Source organism: Scatophagus argus, chromosome 6 (assembly GCF_020382885.2).
Source record: "Scatophagus argus isolate fScaArg1 chromosome 6, fScaArg1.pri, whole genome shotgun sequence".
Taxonomy (NCBI): domain Eukaryota; kingdom Metazoa; phylum Chordata; class Actinopteri; family Scatophagidae; genus Scatophagus; species Scatophagus argus.
The window spans coordinates 26,211,395-26,233,821 of NC_058498.1; the positions used below are offsets into that span (position 1 = coordinate 26,211,395).

Genomic DNA, 22,427 nt, shown 5'->3' on the forward strand with positions numbered 1-22,427 from the left:
AATCTTACTTTCATCAGTCCACAAAATGTTTCTCCATTTCTCTTTAGACCAGTCGATATGTTCTTTGGCAAATTGTATCCTCTTCAGCATGTCTTTTTTTTTTTTAACAGCTGGACTTTGTGGGGGCTTCTTGCCGATAGATTAGCCTCACACAAGCGTCTTCTAACTGTCACAGCACTCACATGTAACTTCAGACTGTCTTTTTAACAGTCCCTGGAGCTTGACCGAGTCTTTGCCATTCTGGATATTGTACGATCCATTCGAATGGTAGTCTTCCGTTTTCTTCCACGTCTCTCTGGTTTTGCTTTCCATTTTAACGCATTGGATATCATTTTATCAGAGCAGCTTATCATTTTCTGTACTTCTTTATATGTTTTTCCCTCTCCAATCAAGTTTTTAATTAAAGCACGCTGTTCTTCTGAACTATGTCTGGCACGACCCATCTTTCTCAGGTTTTCAGAGAGAACTGCATGTACATGTGCTGGCTTCATCCTTAAATAAGGGCCACCTGAATGACACCTGTTTCTTCACATAATGAATGACCTCACTGATTGAACACTGCTATTATTTTGAACTCACCCCTTTCAATCAATTATTCAATTAGACAGACTCAGAAGCATGCATGTCATGAATGTTGGGTCTGTTGGTTTCTCTGACTCGACTACACCTACTGGTAAATTAATTGCCATGTAATAATACAATTTCTACCAAAAACACAGTTTGTATGAAACAAACAGGTCTTTACCGGCTGGTTAGGATTCCAAGGGCCCATGTGCTGGGGGTCATACCAAGCAGGCTTGTTAGAGGGCATATCTGTGGGGCCGCTGGTGTTGCTGGGGTCCTGTGCTCTGGATGAAGCTCCATCAAAATCCCCTGGAGGAGGACCTGACATGGGAGGCTTACTATCACCTACACAAAACAACAAATCACAGAACACTGTACATGTACCTGCCCAATGTAGACAAGGTCAGAAACTTGAGCAATAAAACATAGCTTTGGTTTCATGTACAACACCATGCTGCGTCTTCTTACCAGCTTTTGTGGTCATGGGTAAAGCCTTTTCAGGCTCAGCAGGGGTTGCTAGTTGTGTTACAGGTGCAGGCTGCGGTTGCTTCAGGCTGGCAACAAACTCTTCGTGTTGAGTCTTCAAAGACTGGATCTGTTGCTGGAAGGCTAGCTGGATTGGCTGCACCACTGCAGCATACTCTGTTATCAGAGATGCCTGAGAGAAGAAATGAGGGCATAAAATCTGAGACACAGTGTTATCCATAAAAGATAACCATTAAGGGCTTTATTAGTCCAAAATGGGGTGCAAACCCAATCACTATGTCCAGGTGGACACACAAATGGGCCTGACAAGCACGTTCTTGTAATTTTGGTGAATACAAGCATTGGCGCAAATCAGGTTCACCTTGCCCACTTACTGAATACATTATTAGTAGAAGGTAAAGAAGAAGAAGCAGCAGGTGGAGTGAGGGCAAGATTCAGTAATAAAGAATCAAAGAAGCTTCGCTCATCCCCTTTAAAAGCACCGATAAATGAACCAGAGGATGAGAGACTGACAAAAATGGTTTATCTCCAAGACGGACCAAACTGCTCCTAATATGCTGGCCATAAATGCTGCAGTATTGCCTCTCCCTCCCCAGATTTGAAAAGACTCATTCAGCCCAATAAATGATAAACCAAATAAATGTGTCCTACAGAAAAAAAATAAACAGTCCACATATCTTTAAGTAAAGGAAGACAATATGGGTTTATAGATTTTCTAGTTAACATTCAGAAATCAGAAATGTTTAGATGCACAAAATCAGTTAACAATAAAAAATTATGCTAAATGGACGGTGTTGGGTCCGCCACTATAGATGGCATAGATTGGTAAGTGTGTCGGTAACAATAAAGATTAAGAAAAGATGCATGTACACCGAGAGTACACATTAGTTCAGCTAATAAAGTAGCCTGTGGAAAAGCAGTTCTGCCTCGCTGTTCATTCTGCTCCTGGCCACCTCCAAACATAACAAACAGTATGTACACTGGATTGCCAAAAGTATTCACTCACCCATCCAAATAATTTAATTCAGGTGTTCCAATCACTTCCATGGCCACAGGTGTATAAAATCAAGCACCTGGGCATGCAGACTGCTTCTACAAACATTTGTGAAAGACTGGGCCGCTCTCAGGAGCTCAGTGAATTCCAGCGTGGTACTGTGATAGGATGCCACCTGTGCAACAAGTCCAGTTGTGAAATTTCCTCACTACTAAATATTCCACAGTCAACTGTCAGTATTATAACAAAGTGGAAGCGATTGGGAACAACAGCAACTCAGCAACGAAGTGGTAGGCCACATAAAGTGACAGAGCGGGGTCAGCGGAAGCTGAGGCACATAGTGCAGAGTCACTCACTACAGACCTCCAAACTTCATGTGGCCTTCTGATTAGCTCAACAACAGTGTGTAGAGAGCTTCATGGAGTGAGTTTCCATGGCCGAGCAGCTGCATCCAAGCCATACATCACCAAGTGCAACGCAAAGCGTCAGATGCAGTGGTGTAAAGCACACCACCACTGGACTCTAGAGCAGTGAAGATGCATTCTTTGGAGTGACGAATCACACTTCTCCATTTGGCAATCTGATGGATGAGTCTGGGTTTGGTGGTGGCCAGGAGAACTACTTGTCTGACTGCATTGTGCCAAATGTGAAGTTTCATGGAAGGGGAATTATGGTGTGGGTCGTTTATCAGGAGCTGGGCTTGGCCCTTTAGATACAGTGAAAGGAACTCTGAATGCTTCAGCATACCAAGAGATTTTGGACAATTCCATGCTCACAACTGCGCAAAAGTGCACAAAGCAAGACCCATAAATACACGGATGAGCGAGTTTGGTGTCGAAGAACTTGACTGGCCTGCATAGAGTCCTGACCTCAACCTGATAGAACACCTTCAGGATGAGTTAGAGTGAAGACTGCAAGCCAGGCCTTCTTGTCCAACATCAAAGTCTGACCCCCACAAACACGCTTCTGGAAGAATGGTCAAAAATTCCCATAAACACACTCCTAAACCCTGTGGAGAGCCTTCCCAGAAGAGCTGAAGCTGTTACAGCTGCAAAGGGTAGGCCGACGTCATATTAAACCCTATGGATTAAGAATGAGATGTCACTTAAGTTCATATGCGTCTAAAGGCAGATGAGCTTATATACTATAATACTTTTGGTAATATAGTGTAAGTGTCTCAAAATGTCTCAAAGACCACAACAATGACCTACAGACTCAGCACATCCAAAGAATTAAGAATCTGTGGGATGGATTCAGCACAAGTCAGCAATCACCTGTTGACTTATACATTCATACACTGATGGCAGATGTTGCCGATCTGACTGATCAGTTGGAGAAATGCACAGTTTTCGACAGCCAAACTTATTTCACTTATTAAACGTATTTCATCTGTTGCTGCCATAGGTAAATACAATCTGAAATGATCAAAGCATCACCTGAACTGTAATTCCGGAGTTTGATTTCAGTTTCAGAAGAGACAGATTTAGGCAAACTAAAGCACAGTACTGTCACTGTTACTGTTACTGTCAGAGAAGAAGTCCTGCATTCAGTTTTTTGTGAAGAGTGATGAGAGATTTTATCAATTTGCCAATCTTCAAACATTTATAAGTTGGCAATAAAAAGTTACACTCAATTCTAAATTTGACTGGTAGCTAAAACCGGACTGAAAGGGCACTCAAGGCAAGAATAGACAAGGGCATTGACCATTAAATGAAGGTCTTCACTAGATAATATGGATTGTATTTTGTAGATATTTCACAGATTGAAGTCAAGATTGGACAACAAATGTCTGAATAAAATAAAAGTTTTTCTTACAACTGGCTTGAAATTTTCATGGAGGTTACCAGAGACTATATTGTATGTGCAATCTGAAATTGATTGGGGCAAACAAAGGAATCTGTGTTTTACATATGTTGAGTTGCAGGAAGTTCTGTGTTGTCCAACAATACACTATATGAAGTACCCAGACACAAAGCTGGTGAGGCTGTTTTGCAGGGGTTGGACTAGGCCCCTTATTTCCAGTGAAGGGAAATCTTAATGCTTCAGCATACAGAGACTTTTTGGACAATGCTCCGCAATGTTCCGCATTTCTGTGAAACTCCCAGTCACTGGATTACGCTCTTGTGGATGATATTGGTAAGAATGTACTTCAATGAACAGTGAACACTTTTGTTGCAAGGAAATTACCAAACCTGCACACAAACTGCACTTGTACTACTGTTGGCTTTGTGCCAGCAAATAAGCAGAGCTTCAAGTTTTATTCCACTCACTTGGTACTGGCCAAGGCCTAGTGCTGGATTCTGTAGCTGCTGAATGGTCTCCTCATCAAAGTACCCATTCTTCTCCCAAAGCTGCAGCAACTGGGGAGGAGGGGTAGGGGTGATGGGAACAAAACAAAACATACCAAAAAACTTTAGACTCAGGGATATATTAACAACTTTAAGCAAAAAGATGTAAAGTGCCTTGTGTGTGCAAAAGAAATCTAACTGACTGATGTAACTCAAGATATCAATTTGTATATATGTATTACATTATAATAATATCTAAAAAAATATTTTATGAATGTAAGAGTTTAGTTGACAGGGCTAATACAACATAAATATCACACCATGACCATAAAACTTATTATATAAAGCATAATGTCAACTTTTCTGCACAACGCATAATACACAGAACTAATTTCATCCCAGCCCAGATCAGCACCTTCCTGGACCTCTGCCTTACAACCACCTATTTCAAGTACAATGGAGGTTTCTACAAACAAAAGCATGGACGTGCCATGGGTTCACTGGTGCCACCGATTGTGGCCAACCTCTACATGGAGGAGTTCGAAAGCAAAACACTGAGCTCCAACAGAGGAATGAAATCTAGCCAATGGTTTAGGTATGTGGATGACACCTGGTCAAAATCAAAACCCGAGAAGAAGAGGCCTTTACTGAACACATCATCTCAGTGGACCATTACACTAAATTCACCAGGGAGGATCCGAAGGGAAATAAATTACCATTCCTGGACTGTATGGTGCTCATGGAGGACGATGGAAACTTGAACATTGAGGTCCACCGGAAACCCACACACACAGACCAGTACCTACTACTTTGACTCCCACCACCCATTGGAACACAAACTTGGAGTTATCAGGACCCTACACCACCAGGCTGAGAGTGTTGCTTCCAAGGAAGAGGGAAGAGAGATGGACACACAACAGGGAAGCAATAAAACTGACTGAGACTGAGAACCTACATTGACATTAAAAATACATCTTTCTTATCTCTGTAGCTACCCTCTGAATTCACCACAGCCTTTCCTGTCAAGCTGTTGCTGGGATACACTGCTGCTATATTTTCAAGAGTGTATTTTCATTCTGGCATAATTTAACAAAAGGTGTGCCACAAGCCACTCACTCTCTGCTGTTACTGAATGGTTGGTGAAATGCAAATCAGCTGCATTCAGATAAATTCTACTTGGAGCTGGAAAAATGGATCCAACAAGCTCCTATAGCTTGCACTGAAAAGGAACCTGCCAGTGCAACTTAAGGAACAAGAATGAATGAATAAAGAGTTCAGAAAATAGGAGGCCATTAAACTGAACTGGTTAAAAAATGATCAACGATTAGATTGATGTGAACATCTTCTTGTTCTGGGTTAAAGGGGCAAGTTTTGGTGTCCTGTGATATTTATGTTACTAACAAGAACAGAGTGCTCTTGTAATCCTTTAAGATTAAGCTAAAAGATCTTAAAAACGGACACAAAATCCTAACTGTTGGCAGCCTCAATCCAAACCCACACTGGTCTGATTTTAGTTCAGTATGTATGTGCAATTGAAATCAGCAGTTGTTTACCCTTGTGATCTTCTGCTGCTTCTCCTCTTCTACAGCCAGGAAGCTGGTGCAGTAGATGGGAACCACAACTTTCTGTAGCGCTGCCAACAAATCCTTCTGCTGCTTCCGTTGGCTAGAAGCATACATTAAAACACACATCATACAGCAAAAGGAACAAACCAAATGCAGCTCAGCAATTTTCACTAAATTTTGACACAATATCAGTTTGTAATGCCTGAGGAAGCTTCTTTACACAAGATTCGTTTGATGATTGGACAAAGTCTGCAGTTCAGGGTTACACTACATACACTATATATGTATACTATGTACACTATATTGCAAAAATTATTCAGAGTTGAAAGCTGTGTACACAGTCCTGCTACAGTATTTGTTCACAAGAGAGAAGTCTCTCTAGTAACAAGTTGGTGAATGTTATACTGTCTAATACTGTGTAACACAGAGCGCAAAACCTTTTTAAAGTTAATGAAATACAAATGACCACTTCCTGTATACACTTCTTATTAAAAGTCCTAAAAGGCTCGTATTGTCTAACATTTGTTTATGCTGTTGAAAACTCAATGACTAGTAAAAATCCCATACAGACATGAAATGTATCTTTTCTCAAGTTGCACCAGGCTGAAATGTTTTTTTTTAATTATTATTTTGATGTTGATCTTAAAAAGTTCAGTTGAATTTTTGGTGCGATAAATGAAAACACAACGTATCACAGTTGTTGTGATGAATTGTGGTGCCACTATACTAATATTTATGGGCTGAACTGAAGTTGCTGCTGAGTCAAGTGCAACTCCTAATGGTAAAATTCAGTATACCGGTCCAGTCCCGTGGTAGACTTCTTGTGAAACACTCTCTAGAAAGCTAATTACATTATTGCATCTGATGAGCAAAGTGAAGAAGTTAAATTATCCACTTGTGTTTATGCATGTATTTAGGTTTGTGTACCAGTGATGAAGAACATCATTGGTTAAATAGATAAGATGCAGGCGGAGTTCAAAATGTGCTCCATCAGCAGTGATACGGTTGCGAAGGTGTGATGTCATCAGTTCACAGTGCTGTGCAGTCTTGGCATTGTTGAACATCCAGTTCTTTCCAGCCTAAGGAAGACAAATACATGAGAGGCATAATAAGCTTTTTTTCAGAGGTTATTTTAGGAGTCTACGTACATAAACATTCCCAAAGAAATCTCCAATATGACGGTCTTACAGAGATGGCATCTTTGGTGCAGGTGTCTATGATGGGCTGCAGCAAGTTGTCAAATTCTGTGATGTCCAACTGAGTTTCCACTAGCAGTTTTTGGGTCTGCTGCTCCATAGCAAGAGCTATGGCTGCAGTTACTTGTTCCTACAATGAGAATAAAGCATTAGAAAAAGCAATATACCATTCAGTTTGCCACTGGTCGCATGATGTCCCCTACGTAACAAGATTTAACAACAGTTAACAACAGTTAACAAGATGGCTTCTTTCACTTGCATAGACAACAATTCACACCTTAAGTTGAGTATTCCAGTGAAGAGCTACTAAATGCAAATTTAACACTCAAGACCGACTCCAGACCTTTTTCTGCTTGATTTGTCATGGATTCATGACTTAACGACTTTTAATTATGTTTTAGCTCTTATTGCTTTAGCCTAATTCTACTGTAAGTACTGTAAGTTGCTTCAGATAAAGGCGTCTGCTAAATGAACAGGAACAGGCCAAACATAGCCATGAAACTGCTTCACAGCCATTTGTGCCATTACGTATGGGAGACAAAGATGGGGGTGGGTTCATAAAAATGGCTGTAATTCCTAAAAAAATTAATGTCACACTTTTGTCAAAGCCCTTGAATTAAAGCTGAAAGTCTTCACTTGTCTCACATCTTGAGGCTTTCATTTCAGATTCAATGTGATGGTGTACAGAGGTCAAATGCCAAAAAAATTATACTTGTCCCAACATATATGGCCCTAAGTGTATATACATAATACTGTGCTGACTTCTTTATGTAGTGTAGCATAGCACCTGGTCACTGGGGGAACATTACCTCATTTCAATGTGTACTGTACTACTGTAAACAGCTGAAATGACAATAAAAATCCACTTGATCTGACTTGAAGCTCCTTGGCCAATGGTCAGTTCTTTTGGTATTTTTCAATGAACATCCCATTAACTTTCTAGGTAACATTATCTCTGCAGTGTATACACTCTTTTCTTCACCTTGACGTGATTTGCTCTTCTCATTACAGTACAGTATGGCTGCAATAACAATCACGAATACAGTGCTATGAAAAGTCATGTTTAACAGTCTGACAATAACTTAATGTTACTTTGCCCCAGGTGTCATTTTTCAGATTCAGTCTTTTGTACTCCTGTCATAGTGGAGTGGTTCATAATGGTTGGAAAGCTTACGTCTGCCACACCTTCTCTTCATGGTATATATCAAGTATTCGAAATTGCATTCAGATTGGTTAACATGTGAGTCTTCAGTGATGTTCCATATTTGGCAGTAATTTGCACTGTATGCACATTTTCTTTTTCACTCAGATGCCACTAAAATATTTCACTAGGGATGAGTATTAAAAAAGAAAAAAAAAATCCTACTAATAAGAATCAATTCACAAAAATCGAAAACCAACGTGCTTGTGGTGGCCTACATCACATAAAAATGTGATGTTGCTGCAAAGAAGGTATAAATTAGAAAAATTCTGTCATAATTAGATGATTTTATGGAATAATGTGTTTTGTGAGGTCACAGTGACCTCTAGGAACAAATTCTAACAAGTTCTTCCTACAGTTGAAGTGGACATTGTGTGCCAGGAGAACCGCCTCCAAATCAACGTGGGTAAAACCAAGGAGCTGGTGGTGGACTTCAGGCGTCAAAACACCCCATCACTGGTGAACATCCAGGGAACAGACAACGAGAGAGTCATCTCCTACAAGTACTTGGGCGTCCACCTCAACAATAAACTGGACTGGACTGACAACAATGATGCCAGGGGGCCAGAGCAGACTCTTCCTGTTTAGGAGGCTGAGGGCCTTTAGAATACATGGTCCACTCCTCAGGAGCTTTTATGACTCAGTGGTAGCATCAGCAGTCTTTTATGATGTGGTCTGCTGGGCAGGCAGCATCTCTGCCCTGGACAAAAAGAGGCTGGAAAGACTGGTGAGGAGGGCTGACTCAGTCCTGGGCTGCTCCCTGGACTCAATGGATGAAGTGGGTGACAGGAGGACAATAGCCAAGCTGTTGTCCATGCTGGAGACCCCCCTCCCACCCCATGCAGGGCACTCTGGGCAGCTCCTTCAGTGACAGACTGCTACACTGACTGACTGTGAAGGAGAGGTACCGCCGCTCCTTCCTGCCCACTGCTGTCAGACTCCACAACAAGCCCAGCTGATAGACTGGACATTTAAGCTGTTGAATGTGTTAACTTGACAATAAATCATGTGCAATAATGGGACCAATGGTCACACCAGACCTGCAATAATACATGTGTAGTAATAACTGTGCAATAATCCTTACTCCTGTAACGCTACTACAAGGATCAGTACCTACATACTTAGTCCCTGAAACAAATCTGTACAATAATTAATCCATCCACTAATCGTAACTGAGGGACTCTAGTGTAAATAGTCTTTTTTGTTGTACCTGTCTGAGTGTGTGTAGATGCTGCTCCTGCTGTTGTAGATTCCACTGGCTCTGCTGAATGAGCTCATCAATAGCAGCGGGTGCAGCAGGAGGAGGAATCGGAGGCGGAACAATCATCTGCACTGATGGGGGAGCAACATCAACCATGTCTTTGGCACCCGGGTTGTACATTTCTGCAAAAAGAGCAGCCGCAAACTTGGAAATTAAGAAAATTTGAAGTCTGGAGCTTTGGTCAAACTTTTATTTTAGGGCTGGGAATGGGAGGATTGATGCTGTATGGCCACTGACATCTGACATGATGCAGGTGGAGGAGAAGAAATACATACTATATTTCATATCAGATACAAGCCAAATATTGCATTCTTTGCACAGCAATTTAAATTAGAGTGATGCATATACATCAAGCAAAATGTAAGCTTACATACAGCAAGGAGATGAATGCAGAGGGATGAACAAAATTTAAAAGACATGCAACCCACATAAACCCAACCACTGTCATCATTCCTAGCCTTGTGAGTAGTGCAGGAGCAGCAGCTGAAAGGAAACATGCTGGAATTTTCAAAAATCATGAAGGATCAGAAACACCAAGGTTTGCAAAAAAAACAAAAAAACAAAAAAAAAAAACAGAAATACTAGGTCACTCATGTACAGCTGGACTGAGATGAATCTACATTGGTGGAAGTAGACCTCATTTCTCATACTGCAATATATGTTCTGTCGTAGTTAGTCAACAGTAAGTTTAGATTTTGCTCAGATCATATACAAGTACTACACATCCTATCAAGGTGCTCACCATATAGGAAAGGGGGTTTGCACTGGCTTTTTGTGCCAGTACAACTCAATTTATTTATACAGCTCCAAATCACAAAGATTATCTCATGACACTTTCCAAACAGAGCATGTGTAGACCATACTTTTAATACAGTCTTTAATATACAGAGATCCAACATTACCCTATGAGCAAGAACTTGTCAAAAGTGGCAAGGAAAAACTGCCTTTTAGAAGGCGGACATGGAGCACACCCCAGCTCTAGACTGGCAGCTATCTGCCTTATTCAAACAGAGAACACTCACCACAAATGTGTTACCACCCACTGCTTCCAATTTATAGGTGTGAAACTTGGCTCACTGCAGCAGTAATAAATTTAATGGTCACTTCTAAGATCTGAGATAATTGTGCAGAAATTAGTGTGGTGAACCAAAAACTTGCATTTTAGTAAACTCATGCAGCCCTTACAAAATAGCTGAACTGAATCCCTAGAGGAATCATTTCAGACACAGACAGATAAAACAAAGCTCCAAGAGCTTTGCTCAAAGACATGTCTGAGTAAACCTAACAGCTTAAAGACAGAAGCGCATCTTGAGCATTTTTAATACCAAACTCCAAAAAACAAAAGAAAACATACTAACATGAAAAATGCAACTGAAAACAAACCAAAAAGCTTTTAAGCATAGGTGTAATAATGCCCACCAAAAATATGCAAAAATAAGATGTGACTTTCCAACTGGAATTTTGACTTTGTCTGACAAATCTGGTTCCAAATAAATACCTTCAGATTTATACTCCTCCCCATCGTGGGTAGAGGGATCTAAGTGGAGAAAAGCACACTTTAATGCATTTCAGTGATACGACCAACAGAAGAACTCCATTCAACACTGCACTACTATTACTAGGCTGTAGATCATCCGATTATCATTCACTGATCACCCACTGAAGCTCTGACCTCTGACAAGTGGCATTAGTAGTCAGATGAGTCAAAACGATGACTAAATACATAACACTCTAGTTGAATTACTTCATTGAACAACAAATTGCCAGGTGCATCGGTAAATCAAATTTCCTAATGCTAATTACCAGGAAATTTTAATTTAGTGCATCCTTTTATTTTCCACCTGACGTGATGTGACGTGACCTCTCCTCCTAATATGTATCTGCCCGTTTTGGCCCAGGGAACATATTTTATTTTCACCTTTGCATTCAGCTGCTAAAAGCCATTTGAAATGTGGGTTTAATTGTATTCACAATGCTGTTAGTAAAAGGTATTTTGTTTACTTGTCACATTCATTACCTAGCTCTTTGATTAAAAGATCAATGTATTGAGGAGAATATTAATGAGACATATGTGAAATAAGCAAGTTCAATGGTGTGGATTTAGAGTACAAAAACTGTCACAACAGACATATCATACCCATTACAACATCAATATCATTACATTACCTGCTCTTGCTCTCTGTCTCTCTCTCCCACTCTCAAACTCATTATGTGTCTCTCACACACTTTACTCAGGCCAACCAATTTTGGCATTATTTATTTATTTTTATCTGGCTGAGCAAAGAACATCATCAGTGACCGATTAACTAATCAACACATCTCCCCTCACTCTCCTGCCAACTAAAAGCTAAAGATGCTCAGAGAAACACAGAGACATCGTGTCAATTCATTGCTTGTGACGTGACCTCTCGTGCTTACTGTAGACCTGCTTGTGCCGCTGTTTCAAGCTTGTTTAAGCTCCTCCATATGGAGCTCAGCTGCTACTGTGAACACAGAACAGCAGATGACAAAAATCTAAAATCGGGAGTGCGCTTTTTGGGGTACTTGTCATGCAGGGAGAGACAAACAGAAAAAGGTTTGGCAGGACAAGGCAAACAAGTGTGTTTTAAGTTATCGAGTTAGAGAGGTGTACGTATGCCTGTGGGAAGAGAACTGAATGTAAAAGCAACATGGGAAACTTTAAGTAATTTGTGAACAATAAAATAAGGATGATTAAGTTGAATTTAAACATTGAAATAAATCAATAAATATGTGAGAAGTACAGTAATTAATGCATTCTTTCAGATATTTTTAGTGGACAAATATAACACCACTTCTCTAGCAAAACAGGCTCCACCATTCTTATTGTTGCTATGGCCCACTCCGTGGCTACAATTACTCTGGTAAACTAGGCTTTGACATAAAACCAACTGCTACCGGCACACCATTGCCTGAACATCACCGCAGACTCCAGATTTGAAAACTTAATCAGCATTGTGTGAAAGGGTTTGAATGAGTTCATTTTATTTTAAAATGGGATTTAAACCTCCCGCACTGGAGGTTTAACAGCTAAAAACATGTCCAGGCTAGTGACACAAGTTTTACGTTTTTGTTTTGTTTTATTTTTTTACAAGATATTAAAACAATTTAACTCCCTTTATTATTTATTTAAATATTCCGGCAAACATTTGGCATTGTATGCAGAAAACATTAAAGATATTTTATCTTTTGACACACTAACAGCAAGCAAGAGCTGAACAAGGAAAACAAGCTGTATTTAGGAAGATATGTATTAATTATTTATAGGTTACATACATATAACATATACTCTACTGTATTACAATTTAATTAAAGAGTTTGGTCTAGACCTGCTTTAATCTGAAAGTGTCATGAGATAACGCGCTATACTGTGATTTTTATACATCTGGGAATGCTTCTCCTTCAGTCATTGCAAAATGACTTGAGCCTTTAGCCAGGAGGCTATGTCATCAGATGGTTACCAACAACCATTGAGGGTTTCGACCCTTCACCATAACACTCCACTGTTGGCGGGTCAGCAGTGGTGACCAGCCACTACTTGCTCCCTCCTGGCTGCCAGCTCATCTTCTCCCTCCTGCTCCCATTTGAGCATGAGGCTCTCTCTGCTTCCTCCGACAATCTTCTTACTGCACTCTTTCTCTCGCTCCTCTCTGTCCTATGGCTGTCAACAGTTTCCATACTGATTGAGCTGGGAAGCCCCTGCACCTCACCCCAACTGGGTACAGCCATGTCTGCCAGCCTTTGTCTCTGCAGTCCTGCACCAGATCTTTGTACCGCTCTGTTTTCCTCTCGAACGCCACCTCACACCCCTCCACCCAGGGCACAGTAAGCACCGCCTGGATGACTTTCCTTTCTTCAGCAGAGAACAGGACAGCGTCGGGTCTTAAGGTGGTGTGGACGACATCTGGGAACTGCAGCATTCTCTTTAGGTCGACTCTTAGTTGCCATGCCTGGACTGACTGCAGGAGACTTGCCCTGGTGTTACTGGGTCCTGGCAGCTTTGCTCCCTCCCTGACAAATGTTATTCCAGGTGGTGGTTTGTTCTTGTGGTGACGTGACCTGGTCCTCTCTTGCTCCAGGATGTCAGCGAGCACAGTCAGCACCTTGTCATGGCGCCACTTATATCTACCTTGGATCAGGGAGATGGACCTCAGCTCAAGCCTCCAAAGGTCGGCCCAAGTCACCTTCCTCTTTGGGAGATCCCACCTTGTCCAGGCTCCCTGGGATCCTAGCTCGACAGCCTTTGCCTTTGTCTGCTCTTCCTCTAGGTCCCTTATCTCCGCCTGAACCATGGGTCTTCTTTTCCATGGGTCAGCTCTTCGCACCTTTGAAAGTGAGTCATTCCCAGTCCTTGCCTTCCTGCACACAGCGCTCCAATGATGTGCTTGAGGTTCCCCTCTGTTAGGGTCAGGGATGCTGAGGCCTCCCACTTCCGTCTTGACCTGGTTCTTATTTTTGCAGTTCTGACCTTGTTATAACGTGAGTCCCCGAAGGTCATGGCCACCCTGCACTTTACTACTTAGTACTCCTCGATCAGGGGTGTGAGGGGTAGTTGTAACTGCCCTGATCTGATGTACAGTCCGACTGATGCAAAGCTTGGAGGGATTCCCAGCCATCTTCTGAGGTGCATGTTGATCTTTCGTTCCACTCTTTCCACTACTGTGAGTGGGACTTCGTACACTGTCATCAGCCACATCAATCTAGGGAGCAGGCTGTGTTGTTATAACCATGCTTTGAACTTTCCTGGGAGGCCAGATTTATCGATATTCTTCAGCCAACCCTCTGCTCGCTTCTCAGTGCTGCAGATGTTGTTGTGATCGCTTAGTGATTCGATTCGTCAAACCACATTCCCAGATACCTTATGGTTTTGTTTTAGATGGGATGACCTCGCCTTGTATGAGCAGGTTATAATTGGTGGCGATTTTACCCTTCCTGATAATCATGCTCACAGGTTGACGATCCCCTGACTCCATCATGGGGCCTCTGGTTTCCTTTTCCCTTGCCTTGATGATGAGGTTCATGCAAATGACAAACAGGATGGGGGAGATTACGCATCCACTGATGATCCGTCCCTCCAGGTGCTGCCACTGTGTGATGTAGTCCTTTGTCTTGAAGCGGAGCTTGATTCCTTTTAGACAGCTGCTGATCATCCCCTTGATGTGATCTGGGATGTGATAGTGCTTCAGAGTTGTCCTGAGTAGGTTGTGGGGAATCGACCCGTAGGCGTTAGCCATGTCCAGCCAGACAACTGTCAGGTCGCATTTCTTTGACTTTTGGCTTCGTGTATCACCTGGCTTAGTACTCCTGTGTGTTCCAGGCATCCCGTAAATTCTGGGATCCCTCCCTTTTGGATAGAGGTGTTGACATATCCATTTTCAATCACGTATGTAGACATCCTCTTTGTCAGCACTGAGAAAAAGATTTTGCATTCAGAGCTGAGAAAGGAGATGGTTCTGAATTGGTTTATGCCCACTGAGACTTCCTTTTTAGGGACGAAGCATCCTTCTGCCAGCTTGTTGGGACAGTGCCTTTCTTCAAGATTCTCCAGAGCAGCTTCCATAACCTCCGGAGTAGTCTTGGGCACTTCTTGTACACCCTGTAGGGGATGCCGTTGGGATCTGGAGCTGAAGCTGCTCTTGCCTTTTTAACCATGTCCTGAACTGCCTTCCAGGTTGGTTCGTTTGTACTGAGCATGATGGTGGGGGACTCTGACATGCCAATCCCTGGATTTTCATCTAAGGGAAGGCGGCGCTCCAGTTCATGATATGTCTCCCAATAAAGTGTGTAGGGCTGGTAGGCATAGTTTCACTCACCTCATGATATATAGCCACAGGTAGAATAGGTCTGACTAACTGTTAATCTTTAAATCTCTATCATAGCTAAGCTGCTATAGGCCTATGCTGCCGGGGGACACAAACATGATCCACCAAGCAGTTTCCCCTCCTCCTTTTCCTCTTCTATCCTCTCCCCTCGTCAGATTAACATGCAGTTCATTATTTTATGTCACTAACTGTGTGGCCAGTGCTCCTCGTAGTCTTGTGTCTCTCCCTCCCTCTCTCTCTCTGTATCTTTCTGCAGGTATCTCTCCATCCAGATCTTCAAGTTGAACTGTAGCCGGCTCTATGACCAACCCAATGTGTATTGTTGACATCTGCCTGTCATTCCTCTATGTACCGACTATGGGCGGGGTGGTTCTCCCTACGGGCCGAAATCGAACTGATAGGATAGTGATTCTCAACATCACATAAAAAAAGAATACATGAATGTTACAGCAGTTCATTATAATTTTCATTACTATAATTTTCTTATAACTTGTGAAATGTTAAAATCATATTGAGGTGGTAGCAAAAAGTGAAACTAAACAGTTGAGATTTTGTTTTACTTGTCTTTTTAGTAATGTCATTTCTCATGTTGTTAACTGCTTTCCTGCCTGTACAACATCCATTGCACGTCTGCCCGTCCTGGGTGAGGGATCCCTCCTCTGTTGCTCACCCTGAGGTTTCTTCCATTTTTTCCTGTTAAAGGTTTTTCTGGGAGTTTTTCCTTAGTCGATGTGAGGGTCGAAGGGCAGAGGATGTTGCTGATGTTATGTTAAGCCCTTTGAGACAAACTGCTTGTAAAAATGGGCTATACAAATAAAGTTGACTTGACTTGACTTGACTCCCTCAGGAATGCCTCCACTTCTTCTTTAGGGATGCTCAGATTCCTTGATTTTGCCTCCCCCTGGTGAAGTTGTACGGATCCTTAATAAACTGGGCCTTTCTCATTTTCCTTGCTCAGTTTCATTGTCCTTTCTGCCCTTCTTAGCCTCCTAAGGTGTTCCTGAAGACTACTTGTGAGCTCCATTATGCCTCAGTGCTGCTTGTTTTGAATCTCCTGCTAAGGCTCTTGATCTCCATCCTTAAAGGTGTGGATCTCCCTTTCTCTTCGGTTTGGTTGTTTTTTTCACCTTGAAGTTGGCCTTATTTTCTTTGGCTCCAAATCTTTCCTTTGCTAGGTTGTATGTGATCTTAGTGAGAGTGTATACTTTCCGCTGTGCTGTTCCCGCTAATGTAACTTCAACGATTCTATCCAGGTCTTTCTCAAAGCTGAACCACTCCTTCGTGTCAGGCATCGTTGACAGTTGGCCACTTCATCCTCTCCTTCATGGGTTCATATAAATAAACCGAATTATGAACTAGAACTATTTTTTTAAACCCAGGTTACAGTGAAAATTTGACTGATGCAATCAACTGTTTATGTCTGTTGCGTTTGACATGCTTCTAGCATTTACACTATATTTTCCTAGAGTTATTCACTGGCTCAGTATAAATTTGGGCCATTAATGCAGCAAGCAAGCAAGCATGAGAGAGAGAGAGAGAGAGAGAGAGAGAGAGAGAGAGAGAGAGAGAGAAGAGACTACTTTTCTTTCCCAGTACCAATAGTGTACTTCAACAGTAAGCAATAACAGTAAGAGTAGCAGTACTATTAAAATCTTAACGGTACCTATCCCTAGACATGTTTATATTTCCATGATGACAAATGTATGATTTCTTGGTCAGGCCTAATCTTTGTCATTGTGTCAGCCCGTTTCCAAACTACAAGTGAGCGCCAATACATCAGCAATCGCTGGTAGAAAAATTTTAACGCAACACTCTATTACACTATTACAGATGCCCAAGAACAAGGGGTAAGTGATTTGGATAAAATCCTCTATCATGATATATGTAAAAATTTTATATTATGAAATCAGAACTAGACAGCTATAGCTGTCCTTCTCTTCTTCACAAACATACAAGTATTTCATCAAATTGTTTCAGAAAACACATTTAACTATTTCACCACGAACTTTGCTAAACTTGTTACATAGCGACAAGGCAGGGAAACCCAGTGAAATTGAGCGCAGGTGTGTAATTTCTATCAGATGACAATCTAACATCAACAGACAGTGGAGATGCTGTGGCAAACTGTAATTTCACAGTACCTTTTTATAGCTTTAAGTGTGAAAGAATTTATGTCCTGTCACAGTACAGAATTGTGACAAGAAAAAGACTTTGTTGATGATAAATCATAAAAATGTCGATGGAACACAAGGAAAATAGCATCAGCCAGAATCTCAAGCATTTTGTCGGAGTTGAAACAAGGTTTGTCAGAATGAATCTAAAATAATTTTAAAGGATGAGAAGAGATAGTGATACTGTCCAACACAAGCAAGAGCCATGTCTTATTACAATTAACAACAAAATTGACAACATTTTGATTGAAAGAAATCTAATGAAAGAATATGCTAACAAAAGTTTCCATTATGTTCCAATACTGAGTACTTGTGCTTACAAAAGAATTTATTCTGTGATAAAAACACACTAAGGTTAAGGTTACTAAACTTTGAGTGAATACCAAATTCAGTTCAGCTCTGCTCAGCTCCATGTAACCTTGCTGTGAAAACGCGTCCTAGAGGATGAAGGCAGCTCGTGGTTACACTGCTACGCAACTATGGAACACAGCTGACATGACAGCAGAGAGAAAAGTAAGCTCAGTGAAGTAGGTAAGTGTCAGTGGGTACAGTATTTGCTTGATTAGGATGGTACTAAGGCAGGCATTGGATGCTCATAAACATAAATGAAAAATGAAAAATCCACTTCACAACTTGAATTTCCCCCGAGATCAATAAAGTATCTATTTATCTACCTATCTATCTAACAAAATTCACACTATTAATATAATGCGGGAGAGTTTAACAAACAGTTTCTCCCAGAATATGAAATAATGAAGCTAATATATTCTGTATAAGGGTCGATAAGGTGTGCACATATAAACGGACAGCTTGGATTATATCACTTAAATACAAGTTGACATAGGACACGCATTAATTTGATAATTATATATTTATCACTTATTGGACTGCACATACTTATTGTTAAGGCTGCATTACATTTGAATTTCTCCGATTATTTTATTTCCATTAATTTTGCAAAGGCTTCTCATTTAAATGGGAAAAACCTAATGATACTGAATACCAAATGAACTGAATATTCCATCAAAAAAATCTGTGTGCGCAAAAGATGTTATGATGGACTATCCCTTTAAATACATACGTTGCTGCTGCTCCATAGCAAGCTTGCACTTGTAGTAGCTGAAGTATTCTCCCCCAAAGAGAAAGGAGAACTTCGGGTTGTCCTTCTGTTTCTCCATTGTCATTTTTTCAAACTCTGGCCCGTTCCGAGCAACAAACTGGGCCAGCTTGTCAATGACATTCCTCAGTTCTTGATCTGCGGCAGAGGAAAGAGATAAAGAGGGAAAAAACACAGTCAGGGCTGAGAAAGGTGTCATCTGTCTAAAAGCGATAACAGATACAGTCTGAACCCCTTGTGTATTGTCATTCCAGTCACACGGGCTAAGCACTGTTTTTCTGAAATATAAATATCCGGTGATCTTTGAAAAAAATAGGAAGTTGTATAGTGGCATGCCACAATTTCAGTAAACAAACAATAAATGAATAAATATGTATAGACCCATCATCATTTATTACCCATTAGTGTGTGGCAGCGTCTGTCTCTGCAAAGATCATGCAGGCTGCCAATATTTCCCAGTTTTATTATTACTTTGCTGTTGGGACGTTTCTGGGCATCAGAGTTTATGCAGTATGGTGTTGCCTCCTGTTAACAATGCAAGATCTGGACTTTAAAAAACAAAAAGACCAGCTGTCTTGGTTTCTCACCTGTCCCTCTGTCTGTCTTAAAGAGCTGCAGGTCTGTCTGTGTGAGATACACAGAGAGGTAATAAGCCGAAGCCTGCACTTTGACTATATGCACACAAAATCCAGAGGGCTGTGCAGTGTTTTCAGTGGGTTTGTGTTTTAGAATGTAACTGCTGTGAAACAATCAAAAAATGCTGTGTTAACGCTAACTGCTACTCTCTCTTCATTCACTGTAACTCACTCAACCATTTCTGCACTCTCTCTCTCAACTGTTAAGCTGGGGAGCAGCAAACTTTAAATTGTTCGTTTATGGACAGAAACCAAAATATTCTGCTTATTATGCCCACACTACACATTGTTTGTGCCTGAATGACAGCTAGTCAGTGTAATTTACAAATTGATCACCATCATAAAAATCGAATTTAATATCCTAACAAGTCTCATGCATTTTTTAAGTTATGTACACAAGGCAACTGAAATTCGCCTTTTTACATATCCCTCAAATTACACATCTATACAGTCCCCCACAAATGCAGGGAGGGATACCTGTGTGAAGGGATACCACACTGCAGGTGACAAAATAACTGGTATTAATTAAATTTGTGTGAACCAAAAACCAAAAAAAAAAAAAAAAAACCCAAAACAAAACAATGTGATATGTGACTGTGACAGAACAACGTCCACAAGCACACTGAAGTGCACAGTTCAGTGAGCACAAAAGCTAAGGTGAGGACACTGCTGCTGTCTCCCCTCCAGTCCGTTTTCTTATTTGACTCATAGTTACAATAACCAAGTACATTGGAAAATAATGAGCACAAGCATAAGTTTGAGGAAAGCATGATAGCTTGTTGTGACTGGCTGCAAGTCCATTTAAATCCATATGTATGGATAAATCATTCAACCTCCACTCGTTCTGGCAAACTGTCTTCTCCACTTTAGACACCCACACATGGCCATGGACAGTTCACTGCACCCCTACTAGTGCCTGTAGTTTGAAAGCAGGTGGAGCAGAGACAGTTCCCCATGTAATTTCTCTCCACCCTATTGATGTATGTGTGGTTTTTTAAACTATTTATTTTTATGATTAATAATTCATTAATTTAACATTTCCATGGGTGCAGTAATGTCACAAGAGCATATGTTGTAGATATTTAAGTAGCAAAATTCACAATTCACTACTAATGATGACATAAAACTACTATAGACCTTGCTCAGCTACTATAGATCTTGCCTGGTTCTTTCTTACTACATCACTTATGCCTTTGACTGTGATCTTATGTTTATTTTTATGTTGATATTTTTAGAGTGTGTTTATTTTTTATATATGGCCTGTTTGCGCCATGGGTCTGAGAGGACTGAAATTTCATCTGTGCTGTATGTCATGCATGTATAGCATATTTGACAAAAAACTTGTCATGACTTGATACATACAGATATAACTGCCGTCCACTCGCACTGCAACATAAAACAACTTAAACCTACTCTGAAGTTAAGAAAACCTCACCTCTTATTCTCATTCACACAGGAGAATGTAAGATGCTTTCAAATTCATTGCTTAATTAATGTTGTCAACATTTGAAATGAAAAGGCGGTGCATCCTTCATCTTAACAGTTGTATGGCAGTGGACTAAGGACACCAATGAGTGGTTCTTCACATAGAGCGCACACAACAGTACCCTCTTTTGTGTTTATTCAATCATGAATGTGTTTTGAATCAAGAACTGACGCTGAATCCAACTGCCCTCCAAGAATTATAACTGATTTGTCCGATTCCCAAAGATTTACACCCCCAGTGTTACCGTTACACATTTAATAACACAAAGAATTGCTTTATTGCCTACACATAGAAACAAATTCTAACCAAACCACCTAATCTAGTTTTTCTCTTACTGAACTGAATGCATTAATGATTGATACACTAACCACACATGGACGCCTGTGGTTTTTATTATGAAAACCTAACTTTCTGCTCAGACATACAATAAACTGTGTATAGACATCTTACGACTCGATGATACCATTATACGTATCATATATATTACATCCTAGATATATAAATATGCCTCAAAAGCATTACTCATTTCCACAATAGATACTGGCGTTAACTTTGTATCTGATTTATCGCAGATTTGATAATTGCACCAGCTTCAAAACAAAGGCCGTACGGAACAAAATCGCGAACTTCGAAAAAATAAAATAACTTTAGCTGTGAAAGTTAGCTAAGTTCACTTAAAAAACACACGAACCTTAGCATAACTGTTGCCCTGCTAATATAATATCATTATTTATACTGATCATGTGCAAAGGTCTACCCAAAACCTATTCAACACCCACTTATCTACTGGCATTCCTTAGTTAGCCTAAATGCTATTCACAGCAATAATGTTAGCTGGGTTACAGCACTAACGTTGGCTATAGGTAGCACGGGTGCTAGTTAACTTCAATGAAAACCATACAACGCTGCAGCGTAAAGCTCACCTTCGGGGGGGTTGGTGATATCCATATTTGGCTTCAATTACAGCGAATACGCTTAACACGAATAGATCCGAGTTCACGTAACCACTTTAATGTTTCACTAAACTGCACATGAAATTAACACAAAACATTTGCCCTGCTCGTGTAACGTCTACCGGAAGTATTATGCAGAAATAGCGCCACGAAAAATAGGTGTTCAATTTTCTAGAGCGCCACATGTGGTTAGGTGGAGGATGGTCAATTCCTTTTCTTTAGTTTTCTCTGAGATATGTAGTGTTTGTTTTTTGGTTTTCACTGAAACTTTTTGGCTCTACAATGGTCATAGATAGTTATTTCCAAACTAGTTATGGGCGGAAAAAGTCTTATGAAGCTTTTTTCCTTTCTGAACTGAAAAAAACAATGCATATGGACACACTGACTTTACAAATTGGCATCAAAAAGTTGCTTTAAAGGGAAACAATGGCATTGGGATACATTCGCAAAAGTGGTGATCACACTGAAAAACCTTCCATTGAAAAATAAAGCATAGACATTATAATAATTATTTAATTTATTTATTGTTGTTTTCAAAGAATTTCTCCTATTTTTTTCTTCCCATCACTCTTATATCATTGTAAATGGTTTCAAGTTTAAACTTTTTGTCACTGTATGTGTGTGTGTGGGAGGGGGGTGAATACTGATACAAGGTTCTGTTCACAGTTTC

At 40.6% G+C, this 22,427-nt stretch overlaps 1 protein-coding gene across 3 annotated transcripts in view; it reads right to left on the reverse strand.

The window, feature by feature from the left end:
- LOC124060571 (calcium homeostasis endoplasmic reticulum protein) overlaps window positions 1–21,906 on the reverse strand; it is a 29,857-nt gene extending 7,951 nt beyond the window's left edge. Inside the window, exons 1-10 of one of the 3 annotated variants that reach the window (XM_046391685.1) lie at window positions 21,728–21,906; window positions 18,648–18,821; window positions 11,054–11,092; window positions 9,505–9,677; window positions 7,086–7,223; window positions 6,825–6,976; window positions 5,886–5,997; window positions 4,315–4,404; window positions 1,033–1,222; window positions 746–885 (exon numbers count right to left, since the gene is read on the reverse strand). In XM_046391685.1, the coding sequence (XP_046247641.1) occupies window positions 746–885; window positions 1,033–1,222; window positions 4,315–4,404; window positions 5,886–5,997; window positions 6,825–6,976; window positions 7,086–7,223; window positions 9,505–9,677; window positions 11,054–11,092; window positions 18,648–18,821; window positions 21,728–21,752 (1,233 nt within the window). In that variant the 5' untranslated portion in view covers window positions 21,753–21,906. Of the gene's footprint in view, window positions 1–745; window positions 910–1,032; window positions 1,223–4,314; window positions 4,405–5,885; window positions 5,998–6,824; window positions 6,977–7,085; window positions 7,224–9,504; window positions 9,678–11,053; window positions 11,093–18,647; window positions 18,822–21,727 lie in introns of all 3 variants that reach the window. The other 2 variants (XM_046391684.1, XM_046391686.1) reach the window with 2 other exon arrangements.
- Between the last annotated feature and the right edge of the window lie 521 nt (window positions 21,907–22,427).